This window comes from Lytechinus pictus, chromosome 16 (genome assembly GCF_037042905.1).
Source record: "Lytechinus pictus isolate F3 Inbred chromosome 16, Lp3.0, whole genome shotgun sequence".
NCBI classification, from domain to species: domain Eukaryota; kingdom Metazoa; phylum Echinodermata; class Echinoidea; order Temnopleuroida; family Toxopneustidae; genus Lytechinus; species Lytechinus pictus.
The window spans coordinates 15,895,977-15,916,865 of NC_087260.1; the positions used below are offsets into that span (position 1 = coordinate 15,895,977).

General features: G+C 38.5%; 2 protein-coding genes across 2 annotated transcripts in view; both read left to right on the plus strand.

The window, feature by feature from the left end:
* The first annotated feature begins 399 nt into the window (after positions 1 to 399).
* Positions 400 to 2,907, plus strand: LOC135156935 (dentin sialophosphoprotein-like). Its single transcript, XM_064110934.1, has 3 exons — positions 400 to 1,484; positions 2,414 to 2,462; positions 2,796 to 2,907. The coding sequence occupies exons 1-3, from the start codon at positions 410 to 412 to the stop codon at positions 2,905 to 2,907; spliced, it is 1,236 nt and encodes a 411-aa protein (XP_063967004.1). The 5' UTR covers positions 400 to 409.
* Positions 2,908 to 4,123: 1,216 nt separating this feature from the next.
* Positions 4,124 to 20,889, plus strand: part of LOC129279292 (uncharacterized) — a 44,936-nt gene continuing 28,170 nt past the window's right edge. Inside the window, exons 1-10 of the mRNA XM_064110935.1 lie at positions 4,124 to 4,296; positions 5,572 to 5,671; positions 8,324 to 8,641; positions 9,289 to 10,395; positions 13,438 to 13,796; positions 14,058 to 14,199; positions 14,648 to 14,973; positions 16,502 to 16,655; positions 17,966 to 18,085; positions 20,277 to 20,594. Of these exons, the coding sequence (XP_063967005.1) occupies positions 4,135 to 4,296; positions 5,572 to 5,671; positions 8,324 to 8,641; positions 9,289 to 10,395; positions 13,438 to 13,796; positions 14,058 to 14,199; positions 14,648 to 14,973; positions 16,502 to 16,655; positions 17,966 to 18,085; positions 20,277 to 20,594 (3,106 nt within the window). The 5' untranslated portion in view covers positions 4,124 to 4,134. The remainder of the gene's footprint in view (positions 4,297 to 5,571; positions 5,672 to 8,323; positions 8,642 to 9,288; positions 10,396 to 13,437; positions 13,797 to 14,057; positions 14,200 to 14,647; positions 14,974 to 16,501; positions 16,656 to 17,965; positions 18,086 to 20,276; positions 20,595 to 20,889) is intronic.

Here is a 20,889-nt window from a genome sequence, read left to right on the forward strand (position 1 = left end):
TCATTAACACATATCATTGGTCTCATTCAGTTGTGATCAGTACTTGCTGGGTATTTACTATTATATTATGTGTTTTTTTTTCACCGTTAAGGTATATTCCTTATTGCAGTTCCCATCGTATATATATATTTTTTTTAGAAAATACCATACAGAAATTATTGTAAGTTTTATCTTTTTACTGAGAGCATTTCTAAAAATATGGTGCAAAATGAACATGAATATATGACTTTAATGATTTGTATGAAAGCGTGGAACATGATATTAAGGGTTAGTCCATCCCAACAAAAGTTGATTTCACGTGTACTGTTAAAAACTAATACACTAAAACTCAAATGGATATTATGATGTTATCTATGATTAATCCCGAAACATTTGATGACTTTTTTTAATACAGCTTGCTTGTTCCGACATGGTTGCAACCCAATCGACTGCCTCTTCGAGCACATTGACCGAGTCAAGTTCACCCGAATCGAATCGGAACACCGGTGATTTTTCAACCTCTTTATTTCTGACTTCAACTGCCTCGTCAAGTACCGTGACAAATACAAGGCCATCATCCACGGAATGGACTACAGGAAGTCTTTCAACCTCTTCGTCTTTGACTTCTACTGCCTCGTCGAGTACTGTGACACATACAAGTTCATCTAATTCAGATCAGTCATCATCGTCTAATTCTGATTCGTCATCCTCACCTTCTTCAGATTCGTCATCATCGCCTTCTTCAGAATCGTCATCCCCGTCTTCGTCAGATTCGTCATCATCACCTTCCTCAGATTCCTCATCCCCGTCTTCTTCAGATTCGTCATCATCACCTTCTTCAGATTCGTCATCCCCTTCTTCAGATTCATCATCCCCACCTTCGTCAGATTCGTCATCATCACCTTCTTCAGATTCCTCATCATCGCCTTCGTCAGATTCGTCATCATCACCTCCTTCAGATTCGTCATCATTACCGTCTTCAGATTCGTCATCATCACCTTCGTCAGATTCGTCATCATCGCCTTCTTCAGATTCTTCATCATCACCTTCGGCAGATTTATCATCATTGTCATCTGATTCAGATTTATCATCTGTGCCATCTTCAGATTCATGGCCTAATTCGGGATCATCGTCATTTTCCACTTCTGGTGTGTCCACATCCCGTTCTTCAGATTCATCATCTTCGCCTTCTTCAGAATCGTCATCCTCGTCTGGCTCAAATTGGTCATCCTCCTTTTCTCCGGATTCACCGTCGTCTAAATCAGGAACTTTACCTGCTGCGAGGCAATCTTCGGGTGAGTCAACTTATTCTGACTCCTCATACTCGTCTGGGTCGGGTCCATCATCACTTCTGTCAAGAAAAACGTCGGATTCGTCATCTTCAGGATCGACTTGGTCAAGTCCGTCTTCATCATCATCGACATCAGACTCGCAATCTAGGATGTTGTCGATGTTGTCATCTCAATCATCCTCGGAGACGGACTCACATGGTCACGTATTTGAATGTAAGTATTACAACAGAGCATTTTAACCCCGGCTTAAACAGAGTACCATCAATTACACTAAGTCAGACTGGCAAAAGCGACCCCGACCAATCGAATCTATAACACTATTTCCAATGACATATCATCGGTTGATTTGGAATCGGTTTCGTTGGTATGACTGTCGCATCAGGGCCTCGTTGCATAAATGTAATTTGCATGGAATCCTTTATCATGATTGGCCGTTGATCATCGCTACCATGGTAATTATCATAGGATGGCAAAGATATCATAATAATAACATTTGTGCAACGGGGCCCAGTATTAAAAATAGCCCCACACAATTATACATGATGGTGTGTTGTAAAATGAGGCGGATGTCATCCGTTTGACGTATTTTTTTTCAAACGAAAAATTAAGACATCGATCACACCCTGGAAAATCGTAAAAAGGTGACTTACTCAGTTAACTTCACTTGTATTATGAGACCGTTGAGAGGACTACATGATTGCATTAGTACAAACCCAAAACGTATTTTCGGAATATATGATACCAAACCTAATTTACTATGTTACGTGTCAGAAATTTATCGTGACAGAAAATTACCTTTCATATATTTAGTTTTCATGTGATAGTTTTAGGTAAAGTAAACGTCTATAAAGCACCCATAACTGTGGAAGATTCCAATTATGCTATTATACAGACAGATGGAGGAGGTCGGAAATCACGTATAAAAAAATTCCTGATGTTGGAAAGCTGTAAAGATACATTACCGTACCTGAGCTCACTGAAGAGTTTAAACAGTAGAAAAAAGGCATTATCGCTGCCAACGTCAGAATGTTAAAACAAAATTTATAACAGCCAGATTGTTTGAATGATGAATTTCTATTGAAACAAGAGTTTCGTATAACAATGATGTCATTTATAATAATATTTGTGTGTTCTCCACACAGATGTATGTGCTTGGCCATCGCATATCGTAGCAGTGGAACCCGTTGATCTGTAAGTGATATAATTGAATCTTAAAACATTTTAATGTGTAAATTCTTAGACCTAATAGTAATACCAAATTCCTTACTATGAGTCTTCAGTCCCTATTTACTTATTTGAAGGAAAAAAATCTTATTCCAGGGATTTTCCGTAATTTTTGTAAGGTCCATGCATATCTTAGCAAATATCGGACCATGACCATTCGACTACGACAGCAATTGCATGTTTTAATAGTTGAAATGATAATGTTAATTTCATTCATATTTGGAAGTGGATCATGTAGAAGAAACTTTCAGTCTCACATCTTCCCACCTCTCTCTCTCTCTCGCTGTCTCTATCCCACAGTGCTGGAGCAGGAGGAGAGGACAGTCTACTCGGACCACCAGACGCCTACCCATGTTACACCGCCGCCCCTTCAACTGTACCCTCATTCTCATACATCATCGTACGTATATGACCGTGCACAACCATTACCCCCCCCCCTTTCCGGTTTCACGACATTTTCTCCGGCGACAATTGGTCCGCTGGAAAATCTGCACGTTAAGCCAAGCATAAAACCTAAACTCCCAAACTAAGTAAATCCTGATCCTTATCCTGATCCTTATCTTATGATTATTCTGGATCAAAAACTCTATTACAATCCTTACTCTAAACCTATGTCATCTGAGATATAAGACAGGAGCAAGTGTCGTGTCCCCTTTTGGTTTGGTGCTGTTACACCATCGAAAGCATCTCCCGGTCGACCTAAGTTATTATGTTATTTCTTATGGCAAACCATCGGTCGGTTTGGAGTCTGTTTCGTCGGTGTGACCCTAGTATCACTAAATACATTTGATATAGCTTCCCTTTAATACAATGTCCAAGAACCAGAGACTCGCTCCAGAAGATAATGGGAAGTTTTCGTACCGGGACGCAGAACGCTTTGAAAATCATAGAGAGTGTACTGTCAAATGCCCTTCAACACAATGAGCAAGCTAGAGGTCTTTGTCGAGAATTGTATGAATCAAAACAGCAGTTTCGTCCTGAACTCTGCATTTTGGACAAACGACATATTATATGCAATTTTTCGTCAGCTCCGAAGCTCATGATTACACTGACAAAATTTTCTATCCCTCTCCCCGGCGATGCATACCCCCCCCCCGGCCTCCCCACCCCCCGTTTAAAAACCAGGCAGGTCTGAAACCTGTATTGTTCGTAGTGTTTTCAGGGAGGGGGGGGTAGATTATGTAAAACTTTTGAAAAGAGAGAATGGAGTAATCGAGTCGATGGCAAGGTTTTTTTTTTATTTACTATCTATCTATCCATATCGGTCCACAACAGAGAGGTGTTGAAAGAACACCGGTTTGGCGTTAGGCTAACACCAATGCTTCAACGCTTCTCTCGTGTGGACCGACATAGATACCAGGATGGTGTTAAATTAACACCGGCGTTTTTGCAGTGTACAAAGTGATGTTTAGTATTTGATGCGCACTTTTTTGTTGTTGAAAACCTAGCCATATACCACCATTAAAAAAACCGTGTGGTATAAGTTATAAATACAAATCCATCAAGAAAAATAAGTGCAAACTTAAGACGATTACTTTGACTAATGAATGCTAGACCACACCCCCTCCTCTCTCTCTCTCTGTCTCTCTCTCTCCCTTCTCTCTATCCCTGCAAATTACAGTTCGACGTCGCAGAACCGATGTTCGTTCGACGCATCGTGGTGTACATGCTACGAGGTGTCGAGGCACTCGAGTATATCATGTTATACGACCTCGATACGAGCGGATTCGAGTATGTGTGGGAGGTCTACAACCCAATAGTTACGGACTGCGACACGGGCATCATCTCAGCAGAGCTCGATGTGAGTCGACTACTTTACACACGATAATTAAAGGAGAATGAAACCCTTGAAACCAGCTGAATCCATATCAAAGAGAAAAATCAAAGAAACATATTGTTGAAAGTTTGAGGAAGATTGAATGAATAATAAGAAAGTTATGAGCATTTGAAAATTGAGATCACTAATGCCATGTAGATCCTCCCATTGGCAATGCAACCAAGATCTGTGATGTCACACACGTACAACTCCCTCGATTACTTTAGTACTTATTTCACTTATATTCTCACTTTTATAGAGTCTATCACAAGGTGAGGTGTTCTCTTTATGAGAGGACAAGTACAGAGGTTTCACAACATTATATCAATGATGAATCGTTTGTCATATGATTAGAATGAGCAAAAAGAGATGTTTTGGGGTACATTTTCAGTGTCCAAAAGGGGAGAGTTGTCCAGTTTTGGACACTGAAAATATACCCCAAAACATCTCTTTTTGCTCATTCTAATCATATGACAAACGATTCATCAATGATATAATGTTGTGAAACCTCTGTACTTGTCCTCTCATAAAGAGAACACCTCACCTTGTGATAGACTCTATAAAAGTGAGAATATAAGTGAAATAAGTACTAAAGTAATGAGGGAGTTGTACGTGTGTGACATCACAGATCTTGGTCGCATTGCCAATGGGAGGATCTACATGGCATTAGTGATCTCAATATTCAAATGCTCATAACTTTCTTATTATTCATTCAATCTTCCTCAAACTTTCAACAATATGTTTCTTTGATTTTTCTCTTTTATATGGATTCAGCTGGTTTCAAGGGTTTCATTCTCCTTTAAATACAAACAGCTGTTTCATTGGTGGTGATAATGTGGAACAGCTGTGGCGTAGTGGTTTATGATCCCCGTCTTGTAATCGTCGTGTGTTCGAATCCCACCGCGCCTATAGCGTCCTTTGGAAAGGCGCCAATCCAAACTTTGTAACTCTCCACACAGGTGCTAAAGTGGTACCCGGTAGGATGTGAGAGTAATTATAGCTTGTCAAGTATTGTGATTGCCTCCTATGACGACTTACTGGAATATTCCCAAGGGAGTGGAGGATGTGCATACTTTATGTGCCGTGCTATAATAAATTTTTAAGCACTTAGCACTAAGATAGAATTTATGACTTAAGCGCCTTATAGATTACAAGCTTATTAATATGAGGACAAGGTGTCATAGGATAAAAATGATTAAAAAATGTAACATGCGCTTACCATGGATAACGATCATGTTATAATTCATTTGATTATTGTAGTTCAACGAAATATGGACCGATTCCGTAGCTCTTACATTCAATGGGGATTGGAGTGATAACGGAATAGAGGTAGATGCGATCCAGGTGTATGGGACACGATGTGAGTATTATCATAGAAATGATTGGGTTTTTTTTTACCAGGGGGCGTAAGGCACCCTTTAAAAGTTCCCTTTTTGCGGCTCACAGCTTGGACAGAAAACTTGCTTTCGATTCCTACTGATTTTTTTGGTCAAGATGAGACTATCTTGATGTCTCTTAGATCGATCCCATTTGCTGTCTAGGTTCATATCTTCTTAAGATATTATAAACCGCTTAGTCGATTTCACGATGCTCTTATCCTTGAATCTTGAAGAACAATCCCCTTCAGAAGCTCAAAGGCTATCCCGGGATGGGTATTAAGATATACAAAAAGGATGAAATTATGCTTTATATTTTGTGCTTCTTGGTCTGATGTCTCAATATATTATCGTGCACACCATGGGCGGAAATCCCAGGGGGGACAGGGGGGACGTGTCCCCCCTACCAAAAATAGTAGGGGGGACACAATATCAAATGTCCCCCCTACTATTTTTGGTCTTTTATGTTGGAGAAAAATGCATCATTCACATTCGAAATAATAAATGTATTTTGGACTAAATGACCTTACATTTTGGGTGAAAACCTCCTTTTTTTTGGGGGGGGGGGCTTGTCAAATTTTCCAGAGTGACCAAAATAAGATGAGGGAAAGACTTGGAAAATAAAAAGAATCTTTCATGTCAATATATGAAATTTTCGCTCGCGCTTCGCGCTCGCATTGCCTGTCGGGTGATTTTTCAATAAGGAGCTTAAATATCAAGTTTGGAAGTCAATATACATTACACATTTCACCTCGGAAATCGAACTTTCATTATTTTCTGTGATTTAAAAACTGATTTTTAAAAAGTGCTCTGTAAAAGTGACAGCTTCATGGTCTGAATATTGACATTTTCTGCTCGCACTGAGCGCTCGCAAATTTCGATTTATTAAGTACCTATTATTTTTGTGTATTCTATTTAGTTTGAAAAAATCAAGTCTGATTGTCAAAACGTATCAGATAGCGCTGGCTACTCGCTCGCATTTTAATTGGCGATTTATGTATGTCTCAATATTGATTTTCATGACAGTTTATCAAAGATTTTTGCTCGCGATTTGCGCTCGCATTAATGGTTAAAAAATATTTTGACTAATGCATTCTATTCATAATTACAAAATTGCTTGAAATGTCCAGTTTTCAGGCCATAACATCATCAGATTTCTCGCCCTAATTAGGAATTAATAAATAAGATATTAATAATTTAACGATTAAATTGTCCCTTTTGTTTCATCTCGCGCTTCGCAAGAGGAATAGGAAGATAGTCATCATTTTCATAATTATGACATGTCCCAAGGATGTCCCGGTCCTATGTCAAAACTCAAATAACAATGAAAAATATCAGCTCTTATCCACCTCACAATTTTCCTACAAAGTGCTTGAAATATATAGCTGAAATTGACTCTTTTTCAGATTTTTCATGATAAAAGAGGTGTAGAATGCCTAGATTCTAGGTCTAAATCTGAAACACGCGCATGTTTATTCAGATATTCAACTTGTTCTCTATTAAAATCATTATCCAGTTTCAGATCACAAGATCAAAAATTTTCTGCTCGCGCTTTGTGCTCGCATTATTAATGTAGAAAGATCCCCTATTACTCATCCTTTTCATGATTTACAAAACATGAATAGAGTGTCCCGTTTTCAGGTCTAAATCTCGAATTTTTCTGCTCGCACTTAGCTTGCATCAATTGGTTAGTTATATAGCTACCCTGTTCACGATTACGAAAATTGATTAAGATTTTCGATTCTTTTTGTAAAAATGTCAACAATTTTCAGCTGGCGATTCGTGCTAGCATTATTCGATTGTTGAAATATGTAACGTCTTCATGGCTAAGTGCAAGCATTCCTTAACAAGTACCTTTTCGATCAGTTCAAATAAAAACAAACATTTTATGGCTGCACTTTGCACTCGCATTATTAATGTAAGGACCGGGTGTAAGGAAGGCACCCAATTACTCATCCTTTTCATGATTTACAAAACATGAATAGAGTGTCTCGTTTTAGGTCTAAATCTCGAAATTTTCCGCTCGCGCTTCGCGTTCGCATCAATTACTTATTTATATACCTACTATATATGTTTCAGTTACAAAAAGTGCTCAGAATTTCCATTCTTTAGGCAAAAATTTCAAAAAAATTTAAGCTCGCACTTCGCGCTCGCATGATTTGATTGTTGAAATATGTAATGTATTCATGGCTAACCTTTTCCATTAGTTAACATCTGCTCGCACTTCGCGTTCGAGGTAATTATTTAGTTGCATATACATCTTTTTCAGGATAACAAACATTGCCCAGAATGTTCAAATTTTAGGAAAAAATACATAAAATTTCCCCCCCAAAAAAAAAAAAATTTGCTCGCGCTTCGCGCTCGCATTACATAGATAAGGATTATGATATTATATATGTATGTTGAATTATAAGAATAAAGCTAAAAAGTGGCCATGAGGACTACTCCTTCAATGAAACAAACAAAAATCATCTTCGAGCGGCCGATCGGGGATTAACATATGGCTGGAAAAAAATTCGCCCCCCCCCCATAGGCGAAGGCTGGATCCGCCTCTGTTGTCCCCCCTACCTTTCGGGACAGATTTCCGCCCATGGTGCACACTAAACCCTAACTTCATCACTTATTTTGTTTTCCAGCAACACCCTCCAACCTGCGCATCGTAGAGGGCGACTCACTGACCCTGGGGCGAATAGAGGTCTTCGACCCTTCCAGAACTCTGTGGGGCACCGTCTGCAGAGGCGGTGATCTGGACACCAGGACAGGCGAGGTACTTGCGGAACAACTCGGCCAGGATGGCTTTGATCGGTTCGGAAGCGACGGGGAATTCCAACCCAGCTTGTATGTGGCCACAATGAAGAATCCTCAGTGTGGTTTAACGGATGGCAATATCCTCAACTGCCATCAGAACCCGGGAAGCTGTGACATAACACACGTTGGCATCAAATTCACCGAGAGTTAGTATTGCCGTAGACATATCTTTTCGACCAATTGGGTGGGCAGGGGTCCGGTTTTTTGCTGGAACTTAACCGTCATTGATAACTATCTCAGTCAAATAGGTGATCTCGGTTCAGAGATTGGGTTTGGCAGCTCACTTAGCGGCTAGGTTTAAATTTAGTGTAAGATTTTCACAGGAACTTGACCTTGCATGAAGCAATGTCATATGGACTTTACCCAGAAACGTACCTAAATAGATACCAAAATGTTGTTGCTGATCCTTTAATAATTTCAAGGTGACATGTTTCCCTTCCGTGCATTTATATCTACATTAGATCCCATGTTTTAAAAAGGTAATAGAATCATTGTTCCACTTTCCATGTATATGTGTAAGAGCATACCTGAAACAAGTGAGCCAACTCCACGACTACCATCTTTTCCATCTTAATACTAAATGCCCGTGGTATCGCGGGTCTTATTTTGATTTAACAATTAATCAAAACTACCAATGATACTGCAATATAGTAAATGTGTTCTCCGATAATGATCTCGTCCGTTGCGTCTCTGCACATAGATTTTCTAATAATTCTTCGAGCATTAATATATATCTGTTCAATTGCCAGGATATGATTTTCTTTCGGTTTTTGTTTTGTTTATCACCTGTTAGGTACTTTGCCTCTTTGCGAAGGGACGGGTTTGGAAGACAGCGAAGTCGAATGTTCTTGTCACAAAACTATATCCAACGCCTACGGTAGCAGTTGCATGGGCTACGGAAAGAAGTGCTCACCAATTTTTATCTCACGCACCGCGGATATTGATGTGCACCTGTATGTACCTCCTACCTTTGCCATCTTGCAGGCCAATGCAGAAACGACAAAAGGAGATATTACATCTCCCGTGCCTCCTACAACTCAAAGAGAAACAACAGCTGAAGGAACAACGTTCGCCGAAAGCACTGTCAAAGAAACAACTACATTGAATGTAACTTCTGAAACAGTAACATTTCCTGGAACCACGGTTGGAAACTCAACCTTGATACCTCAGACCAAACATGAAGAAACAATGTTGCCTGAAACCAGCGTTGAAGAAACGACGGTGGGTGAATTTACTGCTGAAGAGACAACTCCAGTTGGAGTTACCGCTGCAGAAACGACGTTGGGTGAACTTCCCGCTGCAGAGACAACTCCTGTTGAAATTAACGCTGCAAAAACGACTTTAGATAAATTTGCCACTGCACAGACAACTTCGGTTAAAGTCACAGCTGCAGAAACGACGTTGGGTGATTTCATCGCTGCAGAGACAACTTCAGTTGGACTTACAACTTCAGAAACAACTTCAGGACAGATTACTGCAGTAGATACAACTTTACCTGAAGTTACTGCTGCAGAAACAACATTGGGAGAATTTACTGCTGCTGAGACAACTTTAGTTGAAGTCATCGCTGCAGATACGACGCTGGGTGAAATGACCTTGATTGAAGTTACTGAAGCCGAAACCACTTTAGGAGAAGTCACAACAGCAGAGTTGATGTCAGTCAATACTTTCACGGTATGGAACACAGAAACAGTGTCTTCTGTTGATGGAACGGTCGTATCAGAAGCGTTTGTCACTGAGCTAGCTAGAGAAACGCTGGATCCTGAAGGTTCTGGGGATTATTATAACAGCACATTGATGTTGCCAATGGACTCTCATGACGTGTTGGAAGGACATCCGGACTCGGCCACAACAAAGCACTGCGCTAGCTTGGATTGTCCAAAGAACTCCAGGTACAATGGTAGGTCGGCCGTCGTTGTTTTTTTTTTTTGCATCGTTATACGAATGACATTATGAAAACAATTTAGTCAGACCCGTTTTCTAATCTATAACTTGGTTAATTCCGTAGTAGGTTTTGAAATTCTTGCCCTCTTAGCCTACGTTGTATCATTAAGGAATCCCACTTGGGCCCATTTCTTTGCCGGGATTGTAATTTCCAAGGAAACTTGGTTTTAATTGGCTGTTGAGCCCTGTTACCATAGTAGTTGCCGTGATGATAAGGTTACAATAGTTGCATGGGCGGAAATCTGTCCCGAAAGGTAGGGGGGACCACAGGGGCGGATCCAGCCTTCGCCAATAGGGGGGGGGGGGGGTTCAGCCATATTTTAATCCCCGATTGGCCGCTCGATGATGATTTTTGTTTGTTTCATTAAAGGGGTAGTCTTCGTGGTCACTTTTTAGCTTTATTCTTATAAATCAACATAAATATATAATATCATAATCAATATTTATATAATGCGAGCGCGAAGCGCGAGCAAATTTTTTTTTTTTTTTAGGGGGGGATTTTACGTATTTTTTCCTAAAATTTTAACATTCTGGGCAATGTTTGTTATCCCGAAAAAGATGTGTATGCAAATAAATAAGTACTACGAACGCGAAGTGCGAGCAGAAATGATCTGATGGAAAAGGTACCTGTTAAAGACTGCTTGCAGTTAGCCATGAAGACGTTACATATTTCAACAATCAAATAATGCGAGCGCGAAGCGCTAGCTGAAATTATTTGAAATTTTTATCTAAGGAATGGAAATTCTAAGCACTTTGTGTAACTTAAACATAATAGGTAGATAACTAAACAATTGATGCGGAGCGCGAGCGGAAAATTTTGAGATTTAGACCTAAGAACGAAACACTCTACATGTATTCATGTTCTGTCATGAAAAGGATGAGTAATTGGAGGTCTTCCTTACATTAATAATGCGAGTGCAAAGTGCAGCCAGAAAATGTTTACATACGTTTAATTTGAAGTGATCGAAAAGGTACTTATTAAGCAGGGGCGGATCCAGCCTTCGCCAATAGGGGGGGCGGATTTTATTTTCGGCCATATTCTCCCCGATCGGCCGCTCGAAGATGATTTTTGGTTTCTTTGAAGGGGTAGTCCTAATAGTCATTTCTTAGCTTTATTCTTATGAATAAATTTAAATATATAATATCATAATCCTTATTTATATAATGCGAGCGCGAAGTGCGAGCAATTTTTTTTGGGGGAAATTTTATGTATTTTTTCCTAAAATTTTGAACATTCTGGGCAATGTTTGCTATCCTGAAAAAGATGTGTATGTAAATGAATAATTACCACGAACGTGAAGCGCTAGCAGAAATGAACTGATGGATAAGGTACCTGTTACAGACTGCTTGTAGTTAGCCATGAAGACGTTACATATTTCAACAATTAAATAATGCGAGTGCGAAGCGCGAGTTGAAATTTTTTGACATTTTTACCTAAGGAATGAAAATTCTAAGCACTTTTTGTAATTCAAACAGATAGGTATATAATTAAACAATTGATGCGAGCGCGAAGCGCGAGCGGAAAAAAAATCGAGATTTAGACCTAAAAACGGCACACTCTATTCATGTTTTGTAAATCATGAAAAGAATGAGTAATAGGGGATCTTCCTACATTAATAATGCGAGCACAAAGCGCGAGCAGAGTTTTTGATATTGTGATCTGAAACTGGATATAGAACAAGTTGAGTATCTGAATAAACATGCGCGGGCGTGTTTCATATTCAGACCTAGAATCTAGGCATTCTACACATCTTTTATTATGAAAAATCAGAGCGAGCGCGAAGCGCGAGCTTAAACTATATGATATTCCAATCTGAAAAAAAAAGTTAATTTCAGCTATTTATTTCAAGCACTTTGTAGGAAAATCGTGATGTGGATATGGATCGCACTTAATAAAGAGCTGATATTTTTCATTATTATTTGAGTTTTGACATAGGACTGGGACATCCTTAGGACATGTCATATGAAAATGATGACTATCTTACTATCCCTCTTGCTAAGCGCGAGATGAAACAAAAGGGACAATTTAATCATTAAATTAATATCTTATTTATTAATGCCTAATAAGGGGGAGGGGAATCTGATGATATTATGGCCTGAAAACTGGACATTTCAAGCACTTTTGTAATTCTGAATAGAATGCATCAGTTAAAATATTTTTTTTAACCATTAATGCGAGCGCAAAATAATAGGTACTTAATAAATCGAAATTTGCGAGCGCTCAGCACGAGCAGAAAATTTCAATATTCAGACCATAAAGCTATAATTTTAACAGAGCACCTTTTAAAAATCAGTTTGTAAATCACACAAAATAATGATCATTCGATTTCCGAGGTGAAATGTGTAATGTATATTGACTTCCAAACTTGATATTTAAGATCCATATTGAACAATCACCTAACAGGCAATGCGAGCGCGAAGCACGACCGAAAATTTTATATAGTGACATGAAAGATTCTTTTTATTTTCCAAGTCTTCCCCTCATCTTATTTTATTCACTCTGGAAAATTTGACAAGCAAAAAAAAAGTTTTCACCCAAAATGTAAGGTCATTTAGTTCAAAAGATATGTATTATTTCGAATGTGAATGATGCATTTTTTTCCATCATAAAAGACCAAAAATAGTAGGGGGGACATTTGATATTGTGTCCCCCCTACTATTTTTGGTAGGGGGGACACGTCCCCCCTGTCCCCCCTGGGATTATTCTTTAAAGTATTAGTGATGGATTAACTCTCAAATAAATAATGATTAAACAATAAGCGGTTAACGGTACGGCGGTATGCCCGACATGGCAAATGGTTGAACCTGGTCGAGTCAGAGCATGACTGTCAAATTGCTTCCTTTGATACTGACGCTCGCAACTTCACGATAATACAAAAGAAAAGTCGCATTTGAAACTTTGGGTATATAGGTAATCAAACACGGGGAATATACAAAGATTTGGTGTTATCTCCCCAAAATATGTGATGTTCTTTTTATTTCACTATCATAATCGAAGATGCTGAACTCGTAGACTTGAGGGGCGCGTCCGTGTCGGCGTCTACCTCGAAAGCGAATCACAACCCTGAGAAGGCCTTCCTACAACAGATCATCACGGATCCTCTGGACCTCGACTACCTGCACGACAACCACTTCCTCCCCGACTACGCGGATTTCAATGGATGGCGCGCGAAAGACGATGACACCCAACAGCCCTTCATCCAGGTGGAATTCGACCGGGTCGTTACCATCCAGGGTATGGCCATCTTAGGTGGACAGGGCTCATCTGCTCGCGTGGAAACACTGAAGGTCGCGTACTCTGACACGAGGAAGTTCGCTTGGAAATACATCTACGAGGACAGGTCCACCAACCCTTTGGTAAATTTGTGCCTTTGAGTTATTCCTGCATAATAACGACATTCCAAAAGGAATCGTTCGTTTCTTTACGCCTACCGTTTCAAAAATCCCTCTAAAAATTCTTTATATGAAAACAGATTTTTTTTTTGCTTCTAACGAATTGTTATATTTATTGACTGTTTCCTTACTTTATCATTCACCTTCAAAAGGAATTCGGGAAATGTTTCTTGTTACAATCACAAAGAATTACTGATATCTTCTTATCACATCTTTATTTCTTAGGTTTTTCATCTGGATTACGCGCCCGGATATGCTGAGCTGATGCTAAACCCGTGGCGAGAAGCAACAGCACTAATATTATTTCCACAAACATGGAAGGATGAAATATGGATGCGAATATTTATCGTGGGAGCAACCTACGATGGTAACGCCACTCTGAAATTCTTTGTTTCAGTCATCAACATCCCAAAGATTTGCAATCCCATTTTCCTACTCTTCTCGGAAGCTCTTCCTTATATAGATTTATTTGTATTCCAACTGCAATTTCTTTGTGTTGATAGATTAGAAGTATGGTATTATACGCTGTATTTTATTTTGAAGTAAGTCAAAAATTATGAAATAAAGACCCCAAGTTCTCTAACAATTAATTTTTGGAGAACATCCATCAACAATCGCACTGCGTGGCATGGACGGGACTGTGCCCAGTTACCTCATATGAACCTCAAAGTGTGTATTTTAGAGACATCTTGACTAATATTATTATATTGATCTTTGCTATTATGCAGCTGGAAATGAAATCAAATGAATGAATAATTAAGTATGTAAAAACCAAATTGAATCATATAAATTTCACACAAATTTCATAATCCCAGGTGGTCCAATACCATTTGGAATGAAAAGCGGACAGATCGGAAACGCCCTGATTACGGCAAGCTCTTACCTCGACGAGGATCACGCCCCCGAGAAAGGGCGTCTCAACGGCCCCTCTTCTTGGTGTGCCGCCCCCGGTGACAGCGACCCCTGGATAAAAATCGACCTTACCACCCGTGCACACATTGACAAGTTCCTCGTCCAGGGACTCGCCGATTCGTCCATCGATCATCCGGCTGCGTCGGGCTCGTACCCGACCGAGTTGAAGTTCAAGGCGAGCGAGGTTGATACTCCGGGAAATGAATTCTTTTTTAAAATAGATGTACAGGTTGGTAAAAAAAAGGAGTCGAAATGGTCAATAGGTCCCAATATGTCCCTTTACTGTATATAAAACAAGAAATAACTGACATAGGGCCTAATAATATCTTAATTATTATTAGCTAGTTATCGTTACTTTGCCGGTGACTAAGGTTAATTGCCTATTTTTATTAAAGGGGAATGAAACCGTTGAAATTTTACTAGACTTGTGTCGAAACAGAAACTCAAAGAAATAGATCAACAAAATTTTGAGAAAAATCGGACAAACAATGAGAAAGTTATGGGCATTTGAATATTGCAATCACTAATGCTAAGGAGATCCTTCCATTGGCAATGCGGCAATGATGTGTGATGTCACATGTGAACAACTTTCCCTTTGATGGACTATATAATACCCCCAAAATGTATCTTTTTGCTTTTTCTTATGGTGATACAAACTCTTTATCCATGATGTATTCTTTAAAAATCTGTATTACATAAAAGATGCAATTTAAGTGAAATATATGCTAAAGTAATGGGGAGAGTTGTTCACAAGTGACATCACACATCTTTGTCGCATTGCCAATAACACTGATTCACTTCTCAATACATTCATATCACGCTAATTAAATGTATATACCAAGTCGCAAAATAAGAACTATCCTATCAAAAACATTTTACTTTCTCTGTATGAATAAAATTATAGGCTAATTAATTTACTGTGTTATTGATGGTTATCTCAAAATGAACATTTTTAAGACTAGTTATTTATAACACACAGTCAGTAAGATATTTCATTGCATGTTGATCAGTTCACTCCTCCTTTAAGATATTCTAATCAATGCGGTGTAGAGGACCACACCATTCATATAACTCCGGTGTTATTTATACATTTTTTTTTTTTTTTTTTTTTTTTTGGGGGGGGGGGTCCTAAGCCAGCATGCATGGGTATTATTATAACACTTTCGTTTGTTACTTTTAAACTCCTTGGTGTTATGTTGAATATCTAGAGTGTAATTTTAACACATCAGGGTGTACTCCTCTAGGGACACTACCTGGGTCCCGTCTTACAAAGAGTTACGATTGATACCGGTCATGGTGGCTCAGTGGTAGAGCGTCCGCATCATGAACGGGAGGTCGTGGGTTCGATCCTTGGCCGAGTCATACCAAAGACTTACAAAAATTGGACCTTCTGCCTTCTTGCTAGGCGCTCAGCATTTAGATTGGAGAAGGGTAATAATAACATTATTATGCTATGCAGGGCCCGCTGGTAGAGCAGTTTCCTAACTGAATTGGCTACCCTGGGTAAATAAAACATCATTATTATTATTCATCATTATCATTATTATTATCCGATCAACTTCCACTATATGAAAACCCATCAATGTAATATTTCTTTCTACAGGAAATTTACACAATGTTCTTTGTGAACAAAGAGAAGCACATTAAATTTTTCAATAGTTGTGGTTGATCGGATCAATCACAACTTTTTGTAAAGCGGCGATCTAATGTCAGTTTTAACACCCCACTTTTCACATTGTGTATTTTCATTTTATCAGCAGTCACAGGGCACCATTGCCAATGACGCCGAAGATATCCAGCAGTTTGTCACGACATATGAACCAGTCGCTCGGTACATTCATATTAAAATCAAAGAATCAAATTCTGCTTACAACTGCCTCCGAGTCGAGATATACGGTCACATGAACTTTGGTAAGTAGAGCAGTAAACAGTTAAAACCTAATAATATTGTCACTTATTTCATAATCTCATTATAACACAAAAAAAAATAATGAAATGATGTAGGCCTACATATTACACAATGATATCCCTGAATGTTATGTTCAGAGTTGCTATGAGGTGCAAAAAGTGAATATATGATAAACAAACAAAAAATCAAATTAATAAATGTAGTAAACTCGATTTGAATACAGTTTTTTCAATATATGATTGTTCAACTTGTTTTCATTAAAATCAATCATTGGAAATATTCCTAAATTGAGAAGCATTTCAAACTGCACAATCGAAACCTTAATGATGACATAAATTAATATATTATCATTCCCCTTTCGTTTTCATGAATTCATTTAGATTATCCCTTAATTAAGACACGTCTTTATTTGCACATTCAAAAACTAAATGATGACATGAATAAACAGTACTGGTATTCTGTATTATGTTTTTACTTTTATTGAATTGCTATGATGTTGAGTTATTTCAGTGTTAAACTGCAGGGCGCCTTTGGAAAGCATGCAGCTTTGCATAACTGAACAGGCTTACCCTGCAGTAAAAAATAAAGAAAACAAATAAATAAAAATGAATGAAATAAATACTGGTACTAAGCATACACGGCTGAAAACACAGCATGCCACAGTGTGTCAGGTTTTTTGTTCACAGTGTGAACACAGTGTGAAGTTATTGATTAACAATGTAAAACACATATTCAATTCACTAGTCTACTATGTGAACACTCCCCTGTATAGAGGTGTCCACAGTAAGGAATTATCTCCACACTGTTAAATTTAAGTATTCTAACAGTATAAATCTCATCTTTACATAGTAGGCCTACACTATAACTCTCTGAGAACACTTCCCTGTACAGGTGGCCACAGTGTAGAATTGTCTCGACACTGGTAAATTTTGAGTATTTTAACAGTGTGGATTATATTTCACATAGCCCACTCTGTGAACACACTGTGTAGGAGCCAAGAGTGTGGATTTGCCTTCATTTGTGAACATTCACACTGCGGAATCATGCACAATGTTGAATTGTATACACAAGTTAGAGTGTGAAACACATAATGCACATAGTCCAGTATGTGAACACACCACTGTAAGTATGCCCGCAATGTGGAATTGTCTTTACATTGTTAAATTTGATCATTTTAACAGTGTGAATGACATTTCACACAGTTCACTATATTTGAACAAAAAAATTGTGAACACACTGTGAACACACGGTGGGACACTGTCTTCTTTCATCATAATATGTTTATGTTTTGTAACGTATTTGTTCTACAAAGAGCTATGGCCGAGTTTCAACAAGACTAACATAGACGATCATATCGAGTATGGAACCGAGAATGATGTCCATCTTGAATGCAGCTGTTTCACAGACCCTCCAATTGAAACTTTCAAAGCAGGTGAGAAAATGATAAAACAGCCCCCCCCCAAAAAAAAAAAAAAAAAAAAAATCTGCAATTTAATGGCTTGATATCTCTTATCCTTTCCCCCTTTTCCCACTTTCGATCTGGCCCCAATCTCTTGCTCCCTTTGTTTTTCTTTCTTCTTTTTTTTGTATTTCTTAATGTCTCCCTTGTTCCGTTTCTTCCCTTTCTTCTTCTTAACCTTCATTCTTTCAATGCACAAAATTGTTCCAGGTCAATTATTACTCACGTAAATTTCAAAAAGTAACTTAAAACGTAACTTTCCAACAGTGACTTCTTAGGAAACTGATAAGTGAGTAAAATTACGTCATTGGGGGACAAGGTCGTCTGACCTTGGAAACAAAACTGTGTTTTGTCCTTTATCCATTCGTCTCTATTTCTTTTCCTTTATATCTCCCCTTTGGAAAAATTGGTGATGCAGAAAAATGTCTCTGCTGGGAATCAAACCGGGGCCCCCAGCTTGGAACCAATTTCAATTTCCTTTGTCGGGTGTAGGTGGGTTTTTGAACAATGACAAGCCGCCATGCCCCAGCTGGATCAAAGCTATTGCTAAGATGCAGTACATGTATGGGAGAAACTATTTAATGTGAGAAATTATACATGTACAACAGCTTTGGCAAAGGAAATTGAAATTGGAATTAACAAAAGGAAATTGAAATTTGACAAAGGAAATTGAAATTGGTATAGTGTTGAAAATCTGTTTATCTGACGGTCAATCGGTTCGGGGTCGCCCTAGCCACTAACCCGTGTCTGTGGTCTAGTGATTAAGGCACCGGCGTTCCAAGTTGGGGGACGGGTCCGATTCCCGGCAGAGACATTTTTTTCGGCAAAGGGCAGATAGCTCTGGGGAACCTTGATTAAAGCTACGCCTACCATTGCTCTCTTCATTCATTTCTTTTACAACATATTTAAATACAAGAGTTGCCAAAGCTGTTGTACATGTATAATTTATCATATATATATATATATATATATATATATATATATATATATATATATATATATATATATATATATTGTTACGATACTGCAACAAATAACAATGAAAAAATAACAATAATAAACTAACAAAACATAAATCAATATTGATCTTACATCTTATATGTACATCTCCTGAAGTGTCAGTTCTGCTGATATTCCAAAGTCATGATAGTCCAGTATTTAATCCAAGCTTGTTGGCGAAGATTCCGTAAATTAAAGTTCACAATGATGGCGATGATGAAACTGATGTTGAAGCACGATGAATAACAAGAGTCACTGTAACGAGTTGAAATATCTGTGAAGACGATGTTGATTAACAGTCAATTTCAGCAATACATGGGTTGAAAAGCGTTCATTAAAACAGCTTGATGATCTCGATGAGAACTGAGAATTCCTCTCTCAAAATAACTGCAAACAGTTCATTTATGGCGTGCAAATAATTCCACAGAAGATAAATGTTGTATTCCAGGTGGAAATAAACTATGCTCTTGACATAAAGTCTGGCGTGAAACTCTGAGTTCTGATCTGATATGATGATGTCCTTGAAGAAACTGCCAGCTTATATATACAAATTTCAACTATTCTGAAAGCTTCTAGTATTGTCTTTAAAAAGAACATTCTGCCAATTTCTATTGCAGTCTAATTTTAGAACATTCTTGAATGACCTCAGACAAATAACAATGTACTGTAAACAACATAGCTAATCATATTGTTCATTTCCACTACCACTTGGAATCTCTTTGTCATGTTTGTGTAGCAATCTATTGTTTAGCAGTCTGTATTGTCTCTCTTTGGACATTCCAGAAATAACAAAGATTATTCAAAGATTACTCATGTCTAACAAAGCTTTTCTGGGACATTCTGGAATATTCTTAATCATTCTATGCTATGAATATCCTTAATGAGAAAATAACTAAATAAAATGAATGTAATTGCTCATACAATTTTGCTTATAACAATATATGTATGTATAACCTTGTTGCCAGTAAAGGTAAAGCCAATGTTTCTTGATGAGTTCCGTTCACCTCGTTTTCATACAAAAGTTGACCAAGATTGTTTAGAGACATAGAATATAATCAATTTTCTTCGAATGCTGACATCTCCTCTTCTTCTTCCTCGTTCGAAGAATTCATTTTGCAGTTTCTGTTTTTTAAAGTTCACACATGATTTCATGATCATTTTCTAGATTACTACTACGTCCTGAGCGGCACCGAAATCGCCAACGAACTCTGCTCCGAACATCACCGTGACACCAGGGAAGTACACACTACAGCAGAGCCAACTGCACCCACTGGACCACAGCTAGACATGAAACTCTACACAGGCAGCGGGGGCGTAACGACCGGTTCAATCTACACGGACATTTTCAGTGTCGAGATTACGTCGCCGGCGGTCCACGATGTGACGTCACCGCCTACGTCATCATGGTTGTGTCCGGACATTCATCCGGACACGCTGTTTACGTCCACCGTAATCTTTCGAGAAGCAATCTCCATTCGCAAAGGTATAATAAAAGTTACATCTAGAGGGAGTTGGTGGATGGTGTGTGCGTCTGTGTATAGGAGGCGGGTATCGTCACATTATTTTTTTGCTCCCTATAATCGTGTCGGAGAGGGGTTTGATTTGCAGAACAATAAAATGCCCACATATCATGAATATAATTATGTAAATTTGCTTGTAACCGCAGGTTATCAATCAGTAATATTGGGGTGTTATCGTTGTTATCATTCTCTTCGTCACCACCACCTCCACCACCACTATAACTTTATCATCGCCATCGTCATCATCATTATCCCCGT

Coding starts and splice junctions, on each gene's coding strand:
- LOC135156935 (XM_064110934.1), top strand. CDS start 410: ATGGTTGCAACCCAATCGACTGCCTCTTCGAGCACATTGACCGAGTCA. Junction 1,485..2,413: donor ACATGGTCACGTATTTGAAT/GTAAGTATTACA, acceptor TTCTCCACACAG/ATGTATGTGCTTGGCCATCG. Junction 2,463..2,795: donor GCAGTGGAACCCGTTGATCT/GTAAGTGATATA, acceptor TCTATCCCACAG/TGCTGGAGCAGGAGGAGAGG.